General features: G+C 44.8%; 1 protein-coding gene across 1 annotated transcript in view; it reads left to right on the forward strand.

The window, feature by feature from the left end:
* EPC2 (enhancer of polycomb homolog 2) overlaps positions 1 to 19,177 on the forward strand; it is a 3,037,718-nt gene that overhangs the window by 2,253,696 nt on the left and 764,845 nt on the right. The window contains exons 9-10 of the mRNA XM_044074869.1: positions 6,567 to 6,715; positions 6,809 to 7,146. Coding sequence (XP_043930804.1) covers positions 6,567 to 6,715; positions 6,809 to 7,146 — 487 coding nt within the window. The remainder of the gene's footprint in view (positions 1 to 6,566; positions 6,716 to 6,808; positions 7,147 to 19,177) is intronic.

A 19,177-nucleotide genomic window follows, 5' to 3' on the forward strand; every position in this document is an offset into this window, starting at 1 on the left:
CCAAGGCTCAGAGAGGAGGGAAGATGTGGTTCAAGAAATCACAAAAGTCTTTCCCAGCCATGCATGGTGAGCCCCCCTTCAGAGGTAGAGGTGGAGGGAGTTATTCTGGAAGATGCCGTCCTAGGGGCAGAGGAGGCACCCGCAATCTGGGAGACTGCGACTCCTTTCGCAGATCTTCCTATCAGCATCCCTGAGGGATCACCCGACTGTGCTGCTCCGGAGCCAGTTGGGGGTCGTTTTTCGAAGCATCTTCAAGCCTGGGAGAGCATCACTCAGGATCGATGGGTGCTTTGAATAATCACTGGAGGTTACACCATTCCCTTTGTTTCACCCCCTTCCCTAATCAAAAAAATCCCGGACGTTCCACCCAGTCAAAGGGATCAAGTAGCGCTAGAGATATCAAAGCTGCTAAGAAAAGGAGTCATCCAACCGGTCCCCTCAGACCAGATCGGATCAGGAACTTACTCAAGACTCTTTTTGGTGCCGAAAAAAACAGGGGACCTGAGACCCATCCTGGATCTCAGCCGATTGAATCACTACGTCCTGAAGTCCAAATTCCGAATGGTCACTTTTCAGTCCATCTTCCCATTGTTGGGAGAGGGAGTATGGATGTTCTCCATCGACCTCAAGGACGCCTATTATCACATCAAGGTAAACAAGGCATCCAGGAATCATTTACGCTTCTGACTGGGAGCCAGTCATTTCCAGTTTCGAGCCCTGCCCTTTGGTCTCACCACAGCCCCCAGGGTGTTTACCAAGTGCTTGGCAGTGGTGACAGCTCACCTGAGACGTCTAGGATTCCAGGTGTTTCCTTACCTGGACGATTGGCTCCTTACCGCCCCCACCAGGTATCTCCTCATCCAAGCCAGGGAGGCTATCATAAACCTTTGTCAAAGGTTAGGAATTACACTAAACTGGGAAAAATCTGCCTTGCTGCCCTCACAGAGTGTTGTATTTATAGGCGCAGAGTTAAACTTGGTCCTAATGAGGGCCTTTCTACCTCAAGAAAGGATAACAGTGTTGCAATCTCAGGTCCAGGCTCTATTGCCCCGGAAGAAGGTCCAAGCCAGGTTAGTTCTTCAGTTATTGGGATCCATGGCGGCGACCTTCATGTTAGTACCCTTAGCCAGGCTACACATGCGGATCCTCCAGTGGCTCCTTTCAGTCCAGTGGTCCTATCAAAAATTACCCCTCTCTCACCCAATTCTCCTCACAGAGCATTGCAGGCAGGATCTCCGTTGGTGGCTATGTTCCTCCAACCCGGATAAGGGGAGGAATCTAGTCCCCCTCTCCCTTGCTGCCACAGTGACCACGGACGCTTCCCAGGTAGGATGGGGGGGGGCATTATCTGGGCAGAACGGTCCAAGGCACGTGGCAGGATCACGAGGTACACTTGCACATCAATGTCCTAGAGATGAGAGCAGTGCTGTTAGCGTTGCAAGCACTTCAGAGCTCTCCTCCCCGGGGAACGATTGCTATTCACTCAGACAGCATGTCAGTTGTTTGGTACCAGAACAAGCAAGGGGGAACCAAGTCCTACCCCCTTTGCAGAGAAGCCATGAGAGTGTGGAATTGGGCAGCGTCTTCCCAACGGTTTCTAGTGGCAACGCCCATTCCGGGAAAATCCAACGTGATAGCAGACAGGCTAAGCAGAGCTATTCTGATGCCTTACGAGTGGTCCCTGAACAACCGAGTTGCGACTTGGATCTTCAGCAGGTGGGGTCAGCCTTGTTGCAATCTCTTTGCCAGTCCCCTCAATGCCAAATGCAGCAACTACTTCACTCTGATCTCCCCACAGGGGGAGTCACCCAGAGACTCTCTAGTCCATGGTTGGCCTTCCGGTCTGCTCTATGCCTTTCCTCCGTTTCTTCTGTTACCAAGAGTGATTCAGAAAGCCATTCACTTGGGAAGCAAGATGATTCTAATTGCTCCACACTGGCCCCGCCAGGTCTGGTTCCCCTTCCTTCAGCGGTACACTGTGGACGGTCCTTCGACTCTAGATCCAGTACCAGACCTTTTGACTCGTATGTCGGGACAGCTCCACCCCTCCCTACAGTCCCTCAGGTTGACAGCCTGGCTGCTCCACTTCCATCGATAGTTAGACTGCATTCCTTTTCACCTGAGGTGGTGCATATCCTTTCGTCGTCTCACAAGTCCTCCACCAGAAGAATTTACTCTAGCAAATGGAAGAGATTTTCCATCTGGGCTCAGGCACAAGGCCTGGACCCTTTCACAGCCCCTATATTGGCAGTCTTAGACTTTTTAGCTATGCTCTTCCGACAGGGCTCTGCTCCCTCGACCATTAAAGTGCAGCTGGCGGCCATTTCTAACTTCCATGTATCCTATGAGCCCGCTCTTATGGGCCATAAACTTTGCAAGGCCTTTTTGAAAGGAGCCTGGTTACTGCTTCCTCCTGTGTCAGAACTCATCATGCCATGGGATTTAAATCTGGTATTGCAAGCCATCACTTCTCCGCCCTTTGAGCCGGTTGCCACTTGCGAACTGAAATTCTTATCCTGGAAGACGGCTTTCTTAGTGGCCATCACTTCGGCTAGAAGAGTATCAGAACTTCAAGCATTGTCCATTAGGCCCCCGTATTTGATATTCCATAAGGTCAGGGTATCCTTGAGACTTAATCCGTCCTTTCTCCCTAAGGTGTCGTCTACATTTAACCTCCACCAATCCATTGAGTTACCTGTATTTTTTCCCAACTTCTCCAACAAGGCGGAGTTCAGATTTCATCAATTGGATGTGCATAGACAACTAAGATTTTATTTACACAGGACGAAACATGTAAGAAAATCGGATCAATTGTTTGTCAATTTTTCGGAGAATAGAACGGGTAGCTCTGTTTCCAAGTGCACAATTTCCAAGTGGATTAAGGATCGCATTACCTTTATTTACTCATCAGCAGGCAGAAACTTACCCTTCCCAGTCAAGACTCATTCCACTAGGGCGGTCTCGACTTCAATAGCGTATCATGCCAGGCTTTCCTTGGACGACATTTGTGCAGCGGCCACCTGGGCTTCTCATCACACCTTTATCTCTCATTACAAGCTGGACGTGGCATCTAGAGGCTGGGCTTCCTTTGGTTCCACGGTTCTCAGGAGTATTTTCCTATGAGTCTCCCGGGTTAGAGGTGCTAGGGACGCTGTCCCATCAGTAATGAATGTAGGCGAGATAGGACCACATAACATCAGTTAGTTATGTACTAACCATAACGATCGCTGTATGTGGTCCATCTCGCCTACATTCTTACGTACCCTCCCACCTGCCCCCTGCCTGAAGGATTTGGAGGAAAATTGCCCTGAGACCCTTCATAATCGGTTTATTCCCTTTTCCTGGGGATGATATTCCTCTTAGTGAGGTTGTTGTATGTGGAGTGATTGCGATGTATGCAAACAAGATCTGGGGGTTTGGGAGAGGTGCATCCTGGGATACCGGTTAGCCCAGCCAATTAGAGACTTCATGCTAGAAAATAGTCGGCAGAGTCTGAGCCGATTGTCAGCTCCGAACCCATCAGTAATGAATGTAGGCGAGATGGATCACATACATTGATCGTTATAGTGAGTACATAACTAACTGTTATATTTATTGGATGTTCACAGACAATTACATTTTTACTTGCATAAAACAAGACATCAGGAAAACAGACTGGTTGCTTGTTTCGTTTGCAGAATTGAAATTGGGCGAACCAGTCGCAAAGGTAACTTTAGCCAGATGGCTAACTGATTGTATTTCATTTGTCTATAGCAAATTGGGTATTACCTTAAACCACAGTAGGTACGAGCTCATTCAACTAGGTCCATGGCAACTTCTTCAGTTTTTTTTCCCCCAGAGTGACCATGGATATGCATGCAGCAGCAACTTAGGCTACTCCCCATACTTTTTTTTACTCATTACAAGTTGGATCTGGTCTCCAGGGGTAGAGCATCATTTGGTTTAACTGTGCTCAGGAATATCCCTCCTTAGAGTCCACCTGGGACTATAGTTAGCTGAGGACTCTGTCCCATCAGTTGAGGATAGAATGAAAATTGACAATATCAGATAATGAAGTTATGTTCTTACCATAACATTCCATCTGTGCTGTTCCTTTTCATTCTTCCTCACCTCCCCACCCACCAGCCCCCATCCTTTCTGTTTGCAAGTGTCTGGAAATATGAGCTGTTAGAAGGGACATCATTGTCCTTGATATTGAACTCCAAATATAGTTTCTTTCTGTATTGAGCATATGCATTTTACATCTGTATTTATGTATGTAAACATTTCCTTTCTGGTAAAAGTCAGCAAACAAGATCTGAGGTGACTTGGGGATCGGTGCATTATGGGTAAGGGAGAAGCTAGAGAGTAGTAACGGCTGAGTCAGATCTGAGGATCAGATCCGAACCCATCAGCTGAGGAAGAATGAAAATGGACAACACAGATCGAACCTTATGGTAATATATAATTTCTTTTTTTCAGTGATGGAGCTAGTTGTTCAACTCTCAAACTACAATTAGCTACCATCTCAAATTTTCACCTGGATATGGATTATTCATCTCTAGTGTCCTTAAAGTTGTGCAAAGCTTTCCTTAAGTGTACTTTGCTGCTTCGCCCCCCAGTTAAGGACCTTGTCCCTCTGAAAGACTTACGCTAATTCTTCAGGCCTCCTTTTGAACCCTCAGCAAGGACAGGTTAAAATTCATGTCCTGGAAAACTCTTTTTCTAGTCACCATTACCTCAGTTAGATGGATATCCGACCTGCAAGTACTTTCTTCTCAGCCACCTTACCTGGTTTTTCACAAGGACAGGGTATCACATCAGACTAGTTCCTCCTTTCTACTTGAAAGTGGTGTCAGAAGCTAACCTCAACCAGTCAGTTAACCTGCCTTTTTTTTCCCTAAATTTTCCAGCAAGGGGAAACACATGCTTCATTTATTGGATGTTCATAGGCAGGCACAAATTTTTACATTCACAGAGCTAAAGAAATCAGGACAGCTGTTTATATCCTTTTCCAAAGCCAAATTAGGCACAGCCTTGACAAAAGTGACTGTAGCCAGATAGCTCACTGATGGCACCTGCAAATATAGGTAATGCAAAGGACCTTCATTACCCAAACATCCGGAGGCACATTCCCCCCAGGTCTGTGGCCACATCATCTGTGTTTTTGGTCTAAAGCATATATAAGAAACATCTGTGCAGCTGCTTACATGATCCAATGCTCATACCTTTATAACCGATTACAAATTGGATATAATATCAAGAAATAGGGCAGTTTTTGGCTCCACAGTACACTAGAATATCCTTCCTTGAGGACCACTCAAGACTCCTCCAGCTAAGTATTCCATTAGTTGAGGAACAGGCAAAGAGAGACAACATCAGATATTACAGTTATGTACTCACCATAATGCTGCATCCATGTCGTCTGTTTTCGTTTTTCCTCAGTTTTTCACCCAGTGATTCCCCTTCTTTTTTGTCTGGCTCATGGTATGTCCTGTGAGATATTCCTGTTAAGTTTCTGTTTTTTGGGCTCCAGAGTTCTCCTCTGATTCTCCCCATTTCCCAACTTTCTTCCTTTTGTTTTTTTAACTTGGAGATTACTGTTGTCTGATTTCTTCTTTTACACTGTGATTAACTAAATAGAAGGCAAACTTAATCTGAGGTATCTCAAGACGTTGATGTGGGATTGTGGGTAATGGGAGCAGCCTAAAGTTTGAGTGGCTGAGGATGAATCCAAGGATGAATCAGAGACCCATCAGTTGAGGAATGATGAAAGCAGACAACACAGATGCAGAGTTATCGTGAGTACATAACTATAATTTTCTTGAAGTGGGGAATTTGAGAAATAGTGGAATGTGTAGAGCAGTTTGCCTCAACATTAATGCAGGTATTTTAGGAGTGACTTGAATGTATGGAAGAATGAATTTTTCTCTGATGCTAAAGTTAGTTTGTGTGGAGTTCTACAGTTTTCGTATAAATATAATTAATGTATTTTAGGCTGGCTCTTAAAGGCTGAGTGAAGCACAGAGGTTTACAAAGTAATCACAATTTTCCTGCCCTGTAATGGATTTTTGGATGATCTGTATGGGTTATTTTAATCCTTAACCATGTACCCAGAGATGTATAATCGTCCTGCATGAAACAGTTCTGAATCCTAGTTACTCTGCAAGTATGTTACTTCAGTTTAGGGAGTATACTTTGGACTTCTAAATCTTTTTCAGTGTGTGCCACCCTTGTAGTTTGCCAAGGAGGAAGACTGTTTTATCTTTCATTGGTATAAAAGCTACCCAGCATATGCTGTATGTACAGTTAAATCAGACCCAAGACTCAAATATAATTAATGATGATTTGCTGTTAATCTGACAGTTACTTTTTAAAAAAAATGTTTGAGATTGACTGCTTAATTGTATCCAATTTTGTATGTTTTCTTTAGTATTAAAACTGTGTGCAGCATTAATATAATATATCTGTGCATTTGGACTGCTAATTTTAACAAGTTAATGATTTTAAGTTGCTAGGACTAGTAATTGTGGGTAATCAGTTGTAATTCTCATACATCTTGATTCCTTATTCCAATTCATTTCCAGCCACGTTTGGACCAAGCTGATGGTTACATGTGGGAGAACCCTGAATTAGCAGGATTAGATAGGCTTAAACATAGACACTGCTTGACAACCCTCACAGTACCTCGGAGGTGTATAGGCTTTGCACGGAGACGTGTTGGACGAGGAGGAAGGTACAGTGATTTCAAGTAGGATTCATCCAGTTTAGCATATAGTTTGTAAAATTGTGAACAGTTTTAAGTCTGTTTTTTGCTTATTTTATCTAGGTTATTAATGGACAGAATATCAACAGACAATGATCGCATTCTTTTGAATCTTGATCCGGATGCATTGAACTTTCCTTCACGCTCTTCTGATACCACAGACTTTACGCAAAATTCCACATGGACCAAATCTTCCAATAAAAATTGCAGGAATAGACTGTTGCTCTCTGAAATATTAAGCAATATAAAATCTTGTCGATTGCGGTGTTTTCAGCCACGGTCATTTCATGTTCAGGATACAGATGAGGATTGTGCCTCGAGAAAATTAGGACTTGTAAATACCCGCAGACTACCCACATCTTCTGTGACACTATTAAACACCAGCAAAAACGGCGTATCAGGTGAGCTATGTATTTTAGGAAATTGTCATCAGTGGATGTATGCTTTTCTGCACTGCTACTTTGAGCACCTGTATGCCTGTTTTAAGCCATGAACTGGGAAGTTGTGTATTTCAGCAAAAAGTGTGAAGGTTTACCCTGGTGGAGCCATTCAGGCATATGCTGAGTGAAGTATGTAATTAAAATTTAAGTGTCCAAGTTGAAGTGAAAGTCCATTTTAGTTCATTGATATAACTTCTTTATGTAGCTGGAAGTATTTATTTTTCAGCTCTGTATCAGTTATAGAGAGCTTACTTCATAGTAGATTTTGCAGCGTACTGTTTCTGTAGAATCTTTGTAGCCATTGGAATTGATTTAGAATTATTGATGTAATTTTTTAGTTGTCTTTCCCTAAGACTTCCTTGTTCTGGCATCTTGCAGTCTTTTAAGGTTGATATAAGTAGGTTAGTCCACCATACTATATGTAGCAGAGTTGCCTTTACTTTGGCTCGTTTGGTGAGAGAAGTACATTTTCAGTCTTTTTCAGATTTGTTTTCATGCCTTTGTTGCATTCACACCATTAACATGTACTTGTGCAGAAGATGAAGTTCACTAAAATGCCACCTGGGCCTTTTGTTGGGAACCTGATAACCCCAATAAGACATGTTCAATTACATTTAGCTCTCCATGGGAGCTTTGGAAGGTTGCAGGTATCTTCCTACTCAGGTGCAATAGTAGCATCCTTACCATTTTTTCTACAAAGCCATATTAGGAAGTATTTCTAAAATTGCAAGTGTTTCTAAGAGTAGGAACAGTAGATTTTTGAAGCAGAAACTTATCTTTACAGTGGTAGTGTTTAGATCTGACATTATGAGCCCTCCTTGATGGGTTACGTGGTTTGGCCTTTAATCATTTAGCATCTTTTGTCTGTGAACTCCTGTGCTCAGGGATGGAAGTGCTGCCATGATTAGTAGGCATGTGATAATGTCATTCAACAACTTAAATGCTTTTGTGACTGAGCTTTTTCCTTTTTTAATTTCGTATTCTGAGACTATTCAGATCCCCTTTCTGTTACTGGTAAAAAAAGTTCCTACATGTGCATACAGTTTAGATTTAAAGGGTTTCTCACAGTACCAGTGGACAGGTCCTTGGTGATGTTTGGTCAGTGACCATGAGGTTTGCTTAACATTTTTCTTAGGGGTTTAGTTGAGAGCTGTGCCTTCCTGAAACAGGTTGTCTTTGCATATTTAGGGGGCAAGGATCATTCCGGACTAGCTGGGACTTGTTCTTGTTCAGTCCTTTGTTTCAGCAATGAAGGTGAAAGCTGGAAGAGGCACGCAGCTAGTCACTCTGGGAGATGCTATCATGGGATTTTCCATACTACCTTTCTCCTGCTTGATTGACTTGGTTTCATTTCTGCCCAGCCTAATCATGGGAAATGGCTTCTTGATTTATTTGATCATGGATCAGGTGTCCTGTGAACTGAGGCTTCATTTTCTGAGGCTGCCCCCAGAGTACAGCTGAACTGGACAGCCCTGGTAAATGAGGCACCATAAGGTAAGTTTGCAGCATGATCCATATGTTCATAGGAGTATAAGGCCAACAACTACAAGGGCCTTTTTAAGCCTAGCCATTCATCCCACATCTCTGACAAGTTGATACCCTTGATAAGTGTAAGCATGGGCCTGGGAGATGAACCATTTACAGGTTACCTGTGTCCATTAGAGACATAGGTGCCAAACCAGGAATGAATTTTCAGTTTCCCATCCAATTGTCCAAATTGCACTTGAATTGGGTTAGTGAGGAACTCTACTTCACATGGTTGGGGAGCCTATTCCATAGACGGGGTAGTCTCTGGGATACATACCTATCTCTCCAGCAGGTCCTATTTATATCACAAGCAAGGTTCAAGTCTTTAGAACGGGTAATTCTGGTGCTATTTGTTTTGTGGATATGCAGGAGGTCCATCAGAGTGGGGTCTGATAACACCCTGTATGCCAGGCATAGGTCTCCATTCAAAAGCCTGTAGCAGACAGAATACAGGGATAGTGGCTTGAGGCGGTCTGCACAGTACATTTTACTTGTGCCCTACATGATGCAGGTGTGAGAGACTGGGTGCTTGTTTAAGTCTTGGTTAGGACTACAGTCAACTGATTCAGGATTTTATCTGGCATGACTTTTGCTGGATGCCAGATCCTGTCCCAAGTAGGGCCTCTCCTGTTTTCATAGCCTATTTGGCTTGCAAGCTCCATTTGGCTCGACGACTTAAATATAATCCATGGCTTGATCTAGTTCCCAGAGCCAGTATGCATAATACTTGACTATGTGGCTTCTTATGGTGGTGTAGTGGGGTAGCATTCGATCATAAGATATACAAAGCTTCAGAGTTAGAGCTATTCCAGCTGCTTTTGATACACTGCTTCCTTTAGAGGTACTTGTCCTGAGACCCAATGACTGCTTTCATTGTACGACTCCTAATGGCATATTCGCTCTGTTGCATCAGCCCTAATGAACCTGTCTGCTGTATCCAACTTTCCAGCAGGTTGGAATAATATCTTGCCAAATTACACCCTGGCTGGCTGATGTCTGTATAGTCATGGTTAGCCTTCCACATTCCCAGTGCACATGTCCTTTTCTTCCCATCTGGTTGACATTCTGGTCCAACACTGCAAGGCTGATTTTTGGGGGTCTTAGAAGGGCTATTTTGTTCCATGAGTCAGTGTTTTATTCCTCCCAGATGGTAGAAATAGTGGGCCAGCACTCTAGCTATGAGTCTTAGCAGATGTTCCTTATTCCCTAAGCCTATAACCCATTATGTCCTATTTGATGGACAGGGTAGCCTGAGAAGGGGGTTTGGGCATGCAAAATGTTTTAATGTGTTCACTGAAATCACTTTTGCAGTGTTCTTAACATACGAGTTTACATCTACAAATGTTGGGGTGGGGTACCAAAACCTTCCCTTCCTGAGGGTGTAAGTCTGACTTGTGACCTCAGCTCATATGCATTGGGGTATGTGGATGGACATACACACACACACAAGTACCTCAGACTATCTCGATGCCAGCCCCATATGCAGATCATGCATGTATTGGACTGAGCTTCATTGGGTCAGTGATACCGTTTTCACTTTTTCATATAACAGATAATTTCCCCATTGAGGATACTCAATCGAATACTTTCATTGAGTCTATCACTTTTGTTAGATGTCATCTAGGAGGGGTGAGCGCGAGCTGCAGTATGTCGATCCAGTACAAGGAATTGTGCACTGTGTCTTTTTTGTTTAGGCCCAGAACACGGCTACAAAACCTGCTCCATCTGCCAGTCATTTGTTTCTAAAACCCTTGGATTGAGGCTTTCCTCCCTTAATACATTCCTCAAAACTCAGTATCTAAAAACTCAGCATCTAAAGTGCCTGGCCCAAGCCAAAATTGTGGCATCCCCAGCATCCACCATCACCCTTCCGCCAAAGAAAAAAATCAAAAGACCTTGAGATGTCTTGCAGCCTTGCATCTTAGAGTCCGACGTACCTGCTGAAGGTACAGAACCTACAGTCCGTCGGATATCTTTTCAGTTGCCCACTACTGAGACCTTGTCCAGAGGCTAGTATGGCTTTTGAGACCTTGAAGGTAGCAGACACCTCGCACAAACTGTCTCTCTCAGAGGGCCCAAATGGAGTTCTTCAAATCCTAGTCAGGAAAAGGTACCAGGCACTCTTATTGAAGCTCTTCAATTTTCTGAACCTTCAAGACTCGATCAGGCAAACATCACACCTAGAAAGAAAAAGCAGAAAACTAGGCATGTGACCTCCGCTACAGCTTCCAAAGAAGAAGAATGGATGGACTGTCCCAGGGCATATTTAAAGCAGTGATGGCCCTGAAAAATCTCCCTTTCAGTCACAGCTGCCACGTGCCACACCACAGAGACTCGCTTAAGGTTCTCTGTTCATCTGAAAATCATCTGGATTCTGATCATTCCCTCGACTATTCCTCACAGATGCATTCCCCACCTCAGCTTTGTTATGATGAAGGGGACTCGCTGTCTCCTAATTCCCCTATTGAGGAGGCCTCCTTTGAGGAAAGTATTCAGAATATGATGAGGCACATTGAATGGCAATCAGAGCAAATCTTGGATGTTCAAAAGAGATGTTCTAGTCTCCTAGAAATGGGCACTCTGGTCCCTGCAGTACTAGATGCCCACCAGGATCTTGTAAAGCTACATCTTCAGCTCCTGATTTTCAACCATAAAAAAAAAAAAAAAAAAAAAAAAATTGAAAGATTCTACAAGGTCAAACCCCCACAGTCTGAAAATTCTAACCATTAAATGCAGACCTTACTTTCTCAAACTACTAAAACTGCTAGACACAGCATTAAATGCAGATGGTTCTTCATGTTTCACTGTTGCAGTCATCACATTTGGGTTATCTGCTTGCAGGTAGTCCTCAGCCGGCCTGAATAACAGAGTCTTCGGATTTCTGCGCCAGATGCTGTTGCTTCTTCCTTGACGTTAGGGGTATAAAACATGCAGCTGAAGCCATTACATCAGTCTTCCTTGCTGTGCGGTGCCCAAAGCAGAAGCAGTTCGTAAGTTCCGGTCAGCCGACTCCTGAAATTTTCGTTTTCGAGTTTCAGAACCGAAATCTTCAAAAAAAGCTAAATACCCCATTGGGGATCCTTTTTCTTGTTCTAACCGATGTCAGTAAAAGTTAACAATTGTCTTACCTGTGGAAAGCAAATACCTCATAGAGATTTTCATTCTTACTGCATCCCCTGTTTAGGCCCAGATCACGACGTCCCTCGTTGGTTTTATGCCTTGTTCAACGGCCGAACTATTCGTCGTCGGGCTATTTTTGCAGCTAATTACTTTCGTATTCATTCTGTGTACTCCGATATAGCTTCATCAAGCTATCCGACTACCGATATTCCGAAAAACGTAAGGATAAAGACAGAGACAGCCCGCATAGGTCCAAAACTGCCAACGACACTTCTGCTAAGCTAGTCGCCAGTCTGCCGTTATTCAGTGAGGTGCTTTCGCAGCCCGTGATACCCACTATTTCTGATTCGCAGGCCTCTACTGACACCTATTCGGAGTCCGGTGTGCTTCGAGATGCTTCTTCGACTATGGAACCTGTGGATGTTTCTACCTTGGATGGGTCTGGAGCCGGATTCTGAGGGTGTATTCAGGCCTACAGACATTCATATTAAACTGACGCCATCGTTTTCATCCAGGCCAAAATCTCGCACCACGCCTAGAAAACCGACAACCAAACCGCAGGCTCAGGTCCATATGCCTAAAAAACAAATACTTAGAATGGCTGAAGACCTTATTACCTTTAGGGGAAGCCAGTCTTCCCCCTCTAAGAGACCTAGAACTGATTTTCTTTCTGATTCTTCTGATCAGGAATCTGATATTTCTGCTCCTTCTGAGTACCAGGATTTGCCCTTATCTACTTATGAGAATTCGGATGCAGAGGACTCCATTCCCTCTGCTTCCCCTCCCAAAGGATTTTTCTTTTGGTGAAACCTTGCACACTCTTAGGGAGCACTTCCACTGGGAAAGCCAGGATTAGTCTGAGTCCAAAAAGAGACTTAGGGAATTCTTATTACTACCTCAACACAGGTTTTTAGCTGTCCCTCTTGTTCTGGACATTGTAGATGATGCTTTCTTCGAATCTAGCCTTACCCCAGACACTTTACCTCCAGCTCCCAGAAAACCTGACAGGTACTACAGAGTACCTGACTCTCACAAGTTCCTCTTCAAGAATCCTTCTGCGGATCCAGAGACCATTTCCCAAGGACCAAAAGGCATTAAGGCTACTGCTCCCAAAAATCCTACCCTTTCTGATAGAGATTCTAGAGCCTTAGACAGATTGTGGTAAGAAGGTATACACTTCTGCTACTTTGGGCATTAGGGCTTTAAATTGCCAGTTTCATATGTTAAAGTATCAGCAGCATGTTATGGGGCTACTTAAACATAAAATGTTGATTCCTGACTGTACTGAACACAAAAAAATTGCAGGATTTAATGCATTCTGCAGAACAGGTTGGTAAACGTACTTTGGAATGTGGTTTTGACGCTTTAGAAGCATTTTGCAAGGCCCCTGTCACTGGGTCTGTAATCAGAAGGCATGCTTGGCTTAAGGAACAAAACTTGCCAGATCATGTAAAAGCTAAATTACTGGATGCTCCCTTAAACCAAGACCGCCTTTTTGGCAACAAAGCAGAAGAAGTCCTCAAAAGGATGGAGGAAAAAGCTAAATCTATGCAAACTGTTAAAGATTTCCTACAAGTGCAGCCTCCCAGATTCAGTAGGCATTGGCCTTCAAAGAACTGTTTTTTTTCCAGTCCCTTCTAGGCCTTCTCAGTCCAAACCCAAGAACAGCAGACCACCTTGGCTACAGTCCCAGGCTACACACAGACCTAAAAAGTGGGGGGCTCCCACTTTCAAAGCAGGGAGCAGTAAGTCACCCCCCTACAGAAAAATGGCACAGTGACTTAACCTTAACCTTCCAAGCCCTGCTCAACTACCTGCTCCCTTAGGAGGAAAGCTTGCCCTGCATGCAAAAAACTGGGAACTCATTACCCAGGACAAATGGGTTTTGAACATAGTTTCCCAAGGATACAGATTCCACTTCCACACACTACCAACCCCCAAATCAGTGGGCGGAGGTCCAACAGCAGGTTCTCTCTCTTCTCAATATCGGGGCTATTCAGCCTGTCCCAGCAAAACAAAGGGGACAAGGTTTTTATTCAAGACTTTTTCTGGTACCCAGAAAAGGCAACTTCTGGTGTCCTATCCAGAACCTCTCTATTCTCAACACCAAACTTCAAAATGCTAACTCCGCAACAACTTCTTCCCATGCTAACCAAGGATGCCTGGCTGGCAACCCTAGACTTAAAGGAAGCTTACCTGCACATCCCAATAAGGGAATCTTGCAGAAAATACCTACGCTTCAGGGCGGGCTCCATGCACTATCAGTTCTCTCACTTCCCTTTGTCTTATCTACTGCGACCTGGGTATTCACAAAGTGTCAAGCTCCAGCCATTGCATTTTGCAGGCAGAGAAATATTCAAATATATTCATACTTCGACGATTGTTTTATTCAGGCTGAAAGCCAGAACTTGCCGTTACAACACCTGGCATTTGTAAATAAACTTCTAACCTCACTGGGGTACACCATCAACGAAAAGAAATCTCACCTAGTACCCTGCCAACAGATTGTTTTCCTGGGAGCAAGCTTGAACACAACTTCCCAGATGGCATTTCTCACTCTGGAGAAACAAGTTTATCTGAGAACCTCCTTCAAACTATTGGCCACAAAACCTCAGCTATCTGCAAGGAAAATGCTGCAAGCCCTGGGGTTCATGGCCACTTGCATTTTACTAATTCCATATGCAAGACTGCTTATGAGGAAACTCCAGTGGTATCTAAGAAGCTGATGGTGTCAACATTCTCAGGACCTGGAAACAATGATTTCTATCATTCCTTGTATGAAGACAGAGTTCCTTTGGTGGGCAGAAGCCTGCTACCACAACAAGGGACTCCCTTTCACTCTACCTCCTGCCACCCAAACCCTAACAACAGATGCATCAGACTATGCATGGGGGGCTCACATGGCAGGGCAATGCATTCAGGGCAGATGGAACCAAAGACAGATGCACCTGCATATCAATCAAAAAGAAATGTTAGCTGTACAGAATGCTCTGACAGCCTTCAAAGACCGTATTCTTCCAGGACAACTATTGGTAGGGGCAGACAGTACCACAGTTATGTGGTACATAAACAAGCTAGTCATAGCTTTGTGGAACACTGCCTTGAGCTACCAAGTACACCTGCAAGCTCAATTCCTGCCAGGCAAACTAAATTCACTGGTAGACAACCTAAGCAGAAATCTCATGGACCCACACAAATGGGAACTAGAACCCAAAATATTCGACCTCTTGAGGAACAAATGGGGAACTCCAGAGATAGACCTGTTTGCCTCCCCTTAAAACTACCAATTGCACATATTCTGCACAAGAACTCCCCACAGCCAAGCTTGGAAAGTGGATGCCCTGTCCTTCACCTGGGAAAGCCTCTCAGTTTATGCCTCTCCTCTCGAAGGTTCTACTAGAGGTCAAACAGGACAAGCCAAAGACGGTACTGATTGCACCAGACTGGCCACGCCAGCACTGGTACCCCCTCTTGCGCATTATGACACTGCTACAACCATGGCACCTGCCTCTGATCCTTTCCCTGCTGTCCCAGCAGGAGGGCCAGATTCTGCACCTTCGGCTTCAAACCCTGAACCTTGCAACCTGGCTAATTCCTTGAGCTCTCCCCTAGCATCCCTCAGTAAGCAGGTACTGAATGTCATTCTGGAGGCAAGGAGGCATAGTACTAGAAAATCCTATGCTGAAAAGTGGAAAAGATACTGTTCCTGGAGCCCAGCTCAGCGGACGGGCACAGCAGTGCCCAGCTTACGTCATATTCTACAGTACTTAACAGAAATGCTCTACAAAGGCCTATCCTTCTCGTCAATTAAAATTCATGCCTCTGCCATTTCAGCACATTATAATACCGAACCCACCCCTCTTCTCTCAACCCTTGCTAAAGCAATTCCTAGAGGGGCCAAAAATGTAAGACCCCCCCCCCAGGAGAGCTCCCACTCCAGCTTGGGACCTTAACTTTGTATTGGAAAAGCTTACCCTTCCCCCCTTTGAACCAGCTGCTTCAGCAGAGTTGAAATGCCTTTCTTGGAAAACAACCTTCCTTCTAGCCATTACTTCAGCTAACAGAGAGTCTGAATTACAAGCCCTCATGGTAGTGGAACCCTTCATTATCTTCCATGCGACAGGGTTTCCCTCAGGACTAATCCTTCCTTTATGCCCAAGGTGGTGTCTTCTGTGGCCTTAAATCAGTCCATTCATTTGCCTACTTTTTTCACTAAACCACAAAACAAAGGGGAATGAATACTGCACTCTCTGGACTTGCACAGACTACTTAGGCTTAGTCCTGACCAAATAAAATCCATCAGAAAATCTGAACAGCTGCTAGTTAGCTTTGCTGCAGGGGCAGAGGGAAAGGCTATTTCAAAGCAAACCATTCCAAATGGATAGCCTATTGCATTCATTTCTGCTACAAGCACCATGGAAAACCTATTCCACAGGGCATAAGATCACATTCCACCAGGGCTGCATCTACCTCTGTGGCATTTCTGAGAGGGGTCCCTACCAGGGACATCCTAGAAGCTGCTGAGCTCTGTACATACCTTCACCAAGCATTACCACTTGCCTATCCTTTCTAAATCCAGAGCTGGATTTCCCACTGCAGTCTTGCAGGGGTTAATAGTTGGCTCTAATGCTCTTTAATTTCCTCCTCCCTTCCTTAGCTTTGGGAATCTATCCAAATGTGATGACTGCAACAGTGAAACACGAAGAACGTAGTACAGTTGTGTACACTTAGCATAAATGTAGATGTTAGAGTGTATTCACTGTTGCAGTCCTGGTTACCCTCCCTCCAGCCCCCTGACTTCTCTTGGCTCTACCTTTTCTTCTTGTTTGGCATATATTACATCATGTATATTTGATTTTTGCTTGGGGTGTACCATACCATATAATTGCTTCCTATTATGGGGTCAAGAAAAACTGATGTAATTGCATCGGCTGCATGTTTTATACTCCTGACAACCTGACGTCAAGGAAGAAGCGACAGCATCAGACACAGAAATCTGAAGACTCTGGTATTCAGGCCAGCTGAGGGCTACCTGCAGGTAGATAACCCAAATGTGATGACTGCAACAGTGAATGCACTCGAACATCTACATTTATGGTAAGTGTACACAACTGTACTTTATGATGCTGTGGATGCCTCTTCCAGACTGCAGAAACAGGTTCATAGGTTGGTACTAGGCTATCAGCCCTAGGGCCTGTACAAGCCTAGCCATAACAATTCCCTGACTATTTCTTCCCACACTATTTACTTCCCTGGACCCCTGTCTAGCAGGGCGACTGACGTGATCCCTTGGGTGAATTTCCTTTCTCCCATCCAATCGTCAAGGTTCCTTTTGAACATGGCCAAAGAGGCACTCTGCTTGACATGTATGGGCGATCTATTCCAGAGTCTGGGGAGTCTCTGGATGTCCTTCAAGGATGCATCTGCAGTCCTTACAAATGGGTTGTCCTGTCGTCAGGCAGCCCTTCGGTCGGCCGGATTCCAAAGTCTGGGTCTGGCCTCGGCTGGTGTCGCACTTCACCCGACGTCATAGCTGCAGTTCTTCGGGTATAAAGGCATCAGCCGACGCCATTTTCCTCAGTCTTCCTTGCCGCGTGGCGCCCGAAGCAGAAGCTGTTCGCAAGTGCCGGTCGGTCAGAACCAGAGATTACTACCGAATAGTTCTACTACTACTGAAGACTTCTAAAAAGCTAAGTACCCCATTGGGGACTCTTTCTTGCCTCAGCCGATGTCAGAAAAAGTGAATAACTGTTTAACTTGTGGGACACAAATACCGCATAAAGATTTCCACTCTTACTGCTTACCTTGTTTAGGCCCAGACCACGACGTAGCAGCTTGTCTAGCCTGTGCTTCTTTTAACCGACGGACGCTTAGACGTCGGTCGGAATTTGCTGAGGAGTTTTTGGCTCATATTTTGCTTACATTATGCCGTCGGATCCTCCGACTACGCAAATATCTAAAAAGCACAAGGAAAAGGACCGACACTAGCGGTCCGCGGTTTCGGCCGAAACCGCTGTTAAGCCAACCGCGAGTGTCTCGGTTTCGGCTGAAACCGAGCTCGCGGTTCTTCCTTCAGCCGAAAACTTACCTCCTACCGAGGCCTCATCCAACCTGGTGGAATCGGCTTCTGAAATCCCACCTGCTCTTGCAGGTTCCCAGGAATTATCTGATACTATTCCCTTGGATATTTCAACCCCTGCACGTGGAGCTGCTAGGCCACCTGCAGCCATGTCGATTAAGGCCTTTGACAGGGCTAAAGCAGCTAAATCTACCAAATCTGTGCCTGCTAAGACCCCCTTTCACAGGCCTAGCTCTAGTTCACAAATGCTTAGTCTAGCAGAGGATCTCATTTCTTTGATCCGGGGATCCCAACCTCTCCCAGACAGGGCCTCTCACCCACCCCCAGAGAAGAGGCCTAGAGCAGAGCCCCCTGAGCCAGTTTCTACAGATGACTCCTCTGATGATTCAGATAATTCAAACCCTCCAGAGGGCCCTTTCTCCCCTTATGAAGACTCTGATGGTGAAGAGTCCATTCCTTCTGCCTCTCCGCCTGAGGAATTTTCCTTTGGGGAAACCTTGCATGCTATGAGGGAACAATTTCAGTGGCAGGGCCAGGATTTTTCAGACTCTAGAAAAAGGCTTAGAACCTTTCTGCATTTACCACAGCATAGGCCTTTAGCCATCCCTCCAGTTCTGTCTGTTGTGGATGATGCATTTAATGATGCTTGTACTGCTCCTGATTCACTACCTCCGGCCCCTGCTAAGCCCGATAGGTACTACAGGGTCCCGGACACACACATTATCATTTGTATAAGGCTCCTTTTGCAGATCCCGAAACTATCTCCCAGGGTCCTAAGGCTGTAGCAGCTACCTCTGCCAAAAAAACCCTCCCCTCTGAAAGGGAATCCAGGTCCTTAGAGAGATGGAGTAAAAAAGTTTACACTTCTGCTTCTCTTTCAGCTAGGGCCTTGAACTGCCAATTCCACATGATCCAGTATCAAGAATTTATGTTAGACCAGTTAACTAAAAAGCTGTCCTCGGATGAACCATTAGACAAAAAATCTATTCAGGAAATGGTACATAACATTCAGCAGGTCAGTAATCATTCCTTAAAATGCGGCTATGATGCACTGGAAGCTTCCTTTAGATCAGCCATGACTGGCACAGTGATCAGAAGACATGCATGGTTAAAAGAGCAGGCCTTACCAGACCATGTCAAATCAAAGCTACTAGATGCTCCCATGGACGAGATCAATTTGTTTGGCTCTCCTGCACAACAGGTGCTGAAGAAGATGGAAGAGAAGGCAAAATCTGTCCAGACAGTGAAAGATTTCTTACAGGTCCA

Source organism: Protopterus annectens, chromosome 6.part0, assembly GCF_019279795.1.
Source record: "Protopterus annectens isolate FY-2018-M chromosome 6.part0, PAN1.0, whole genome shotgun sequence".
NCBI lineage: Eukaryota > Metazoa > Chordata > Ceratodontiformes > Protopteridae > Protopterus > Protopterus annectens.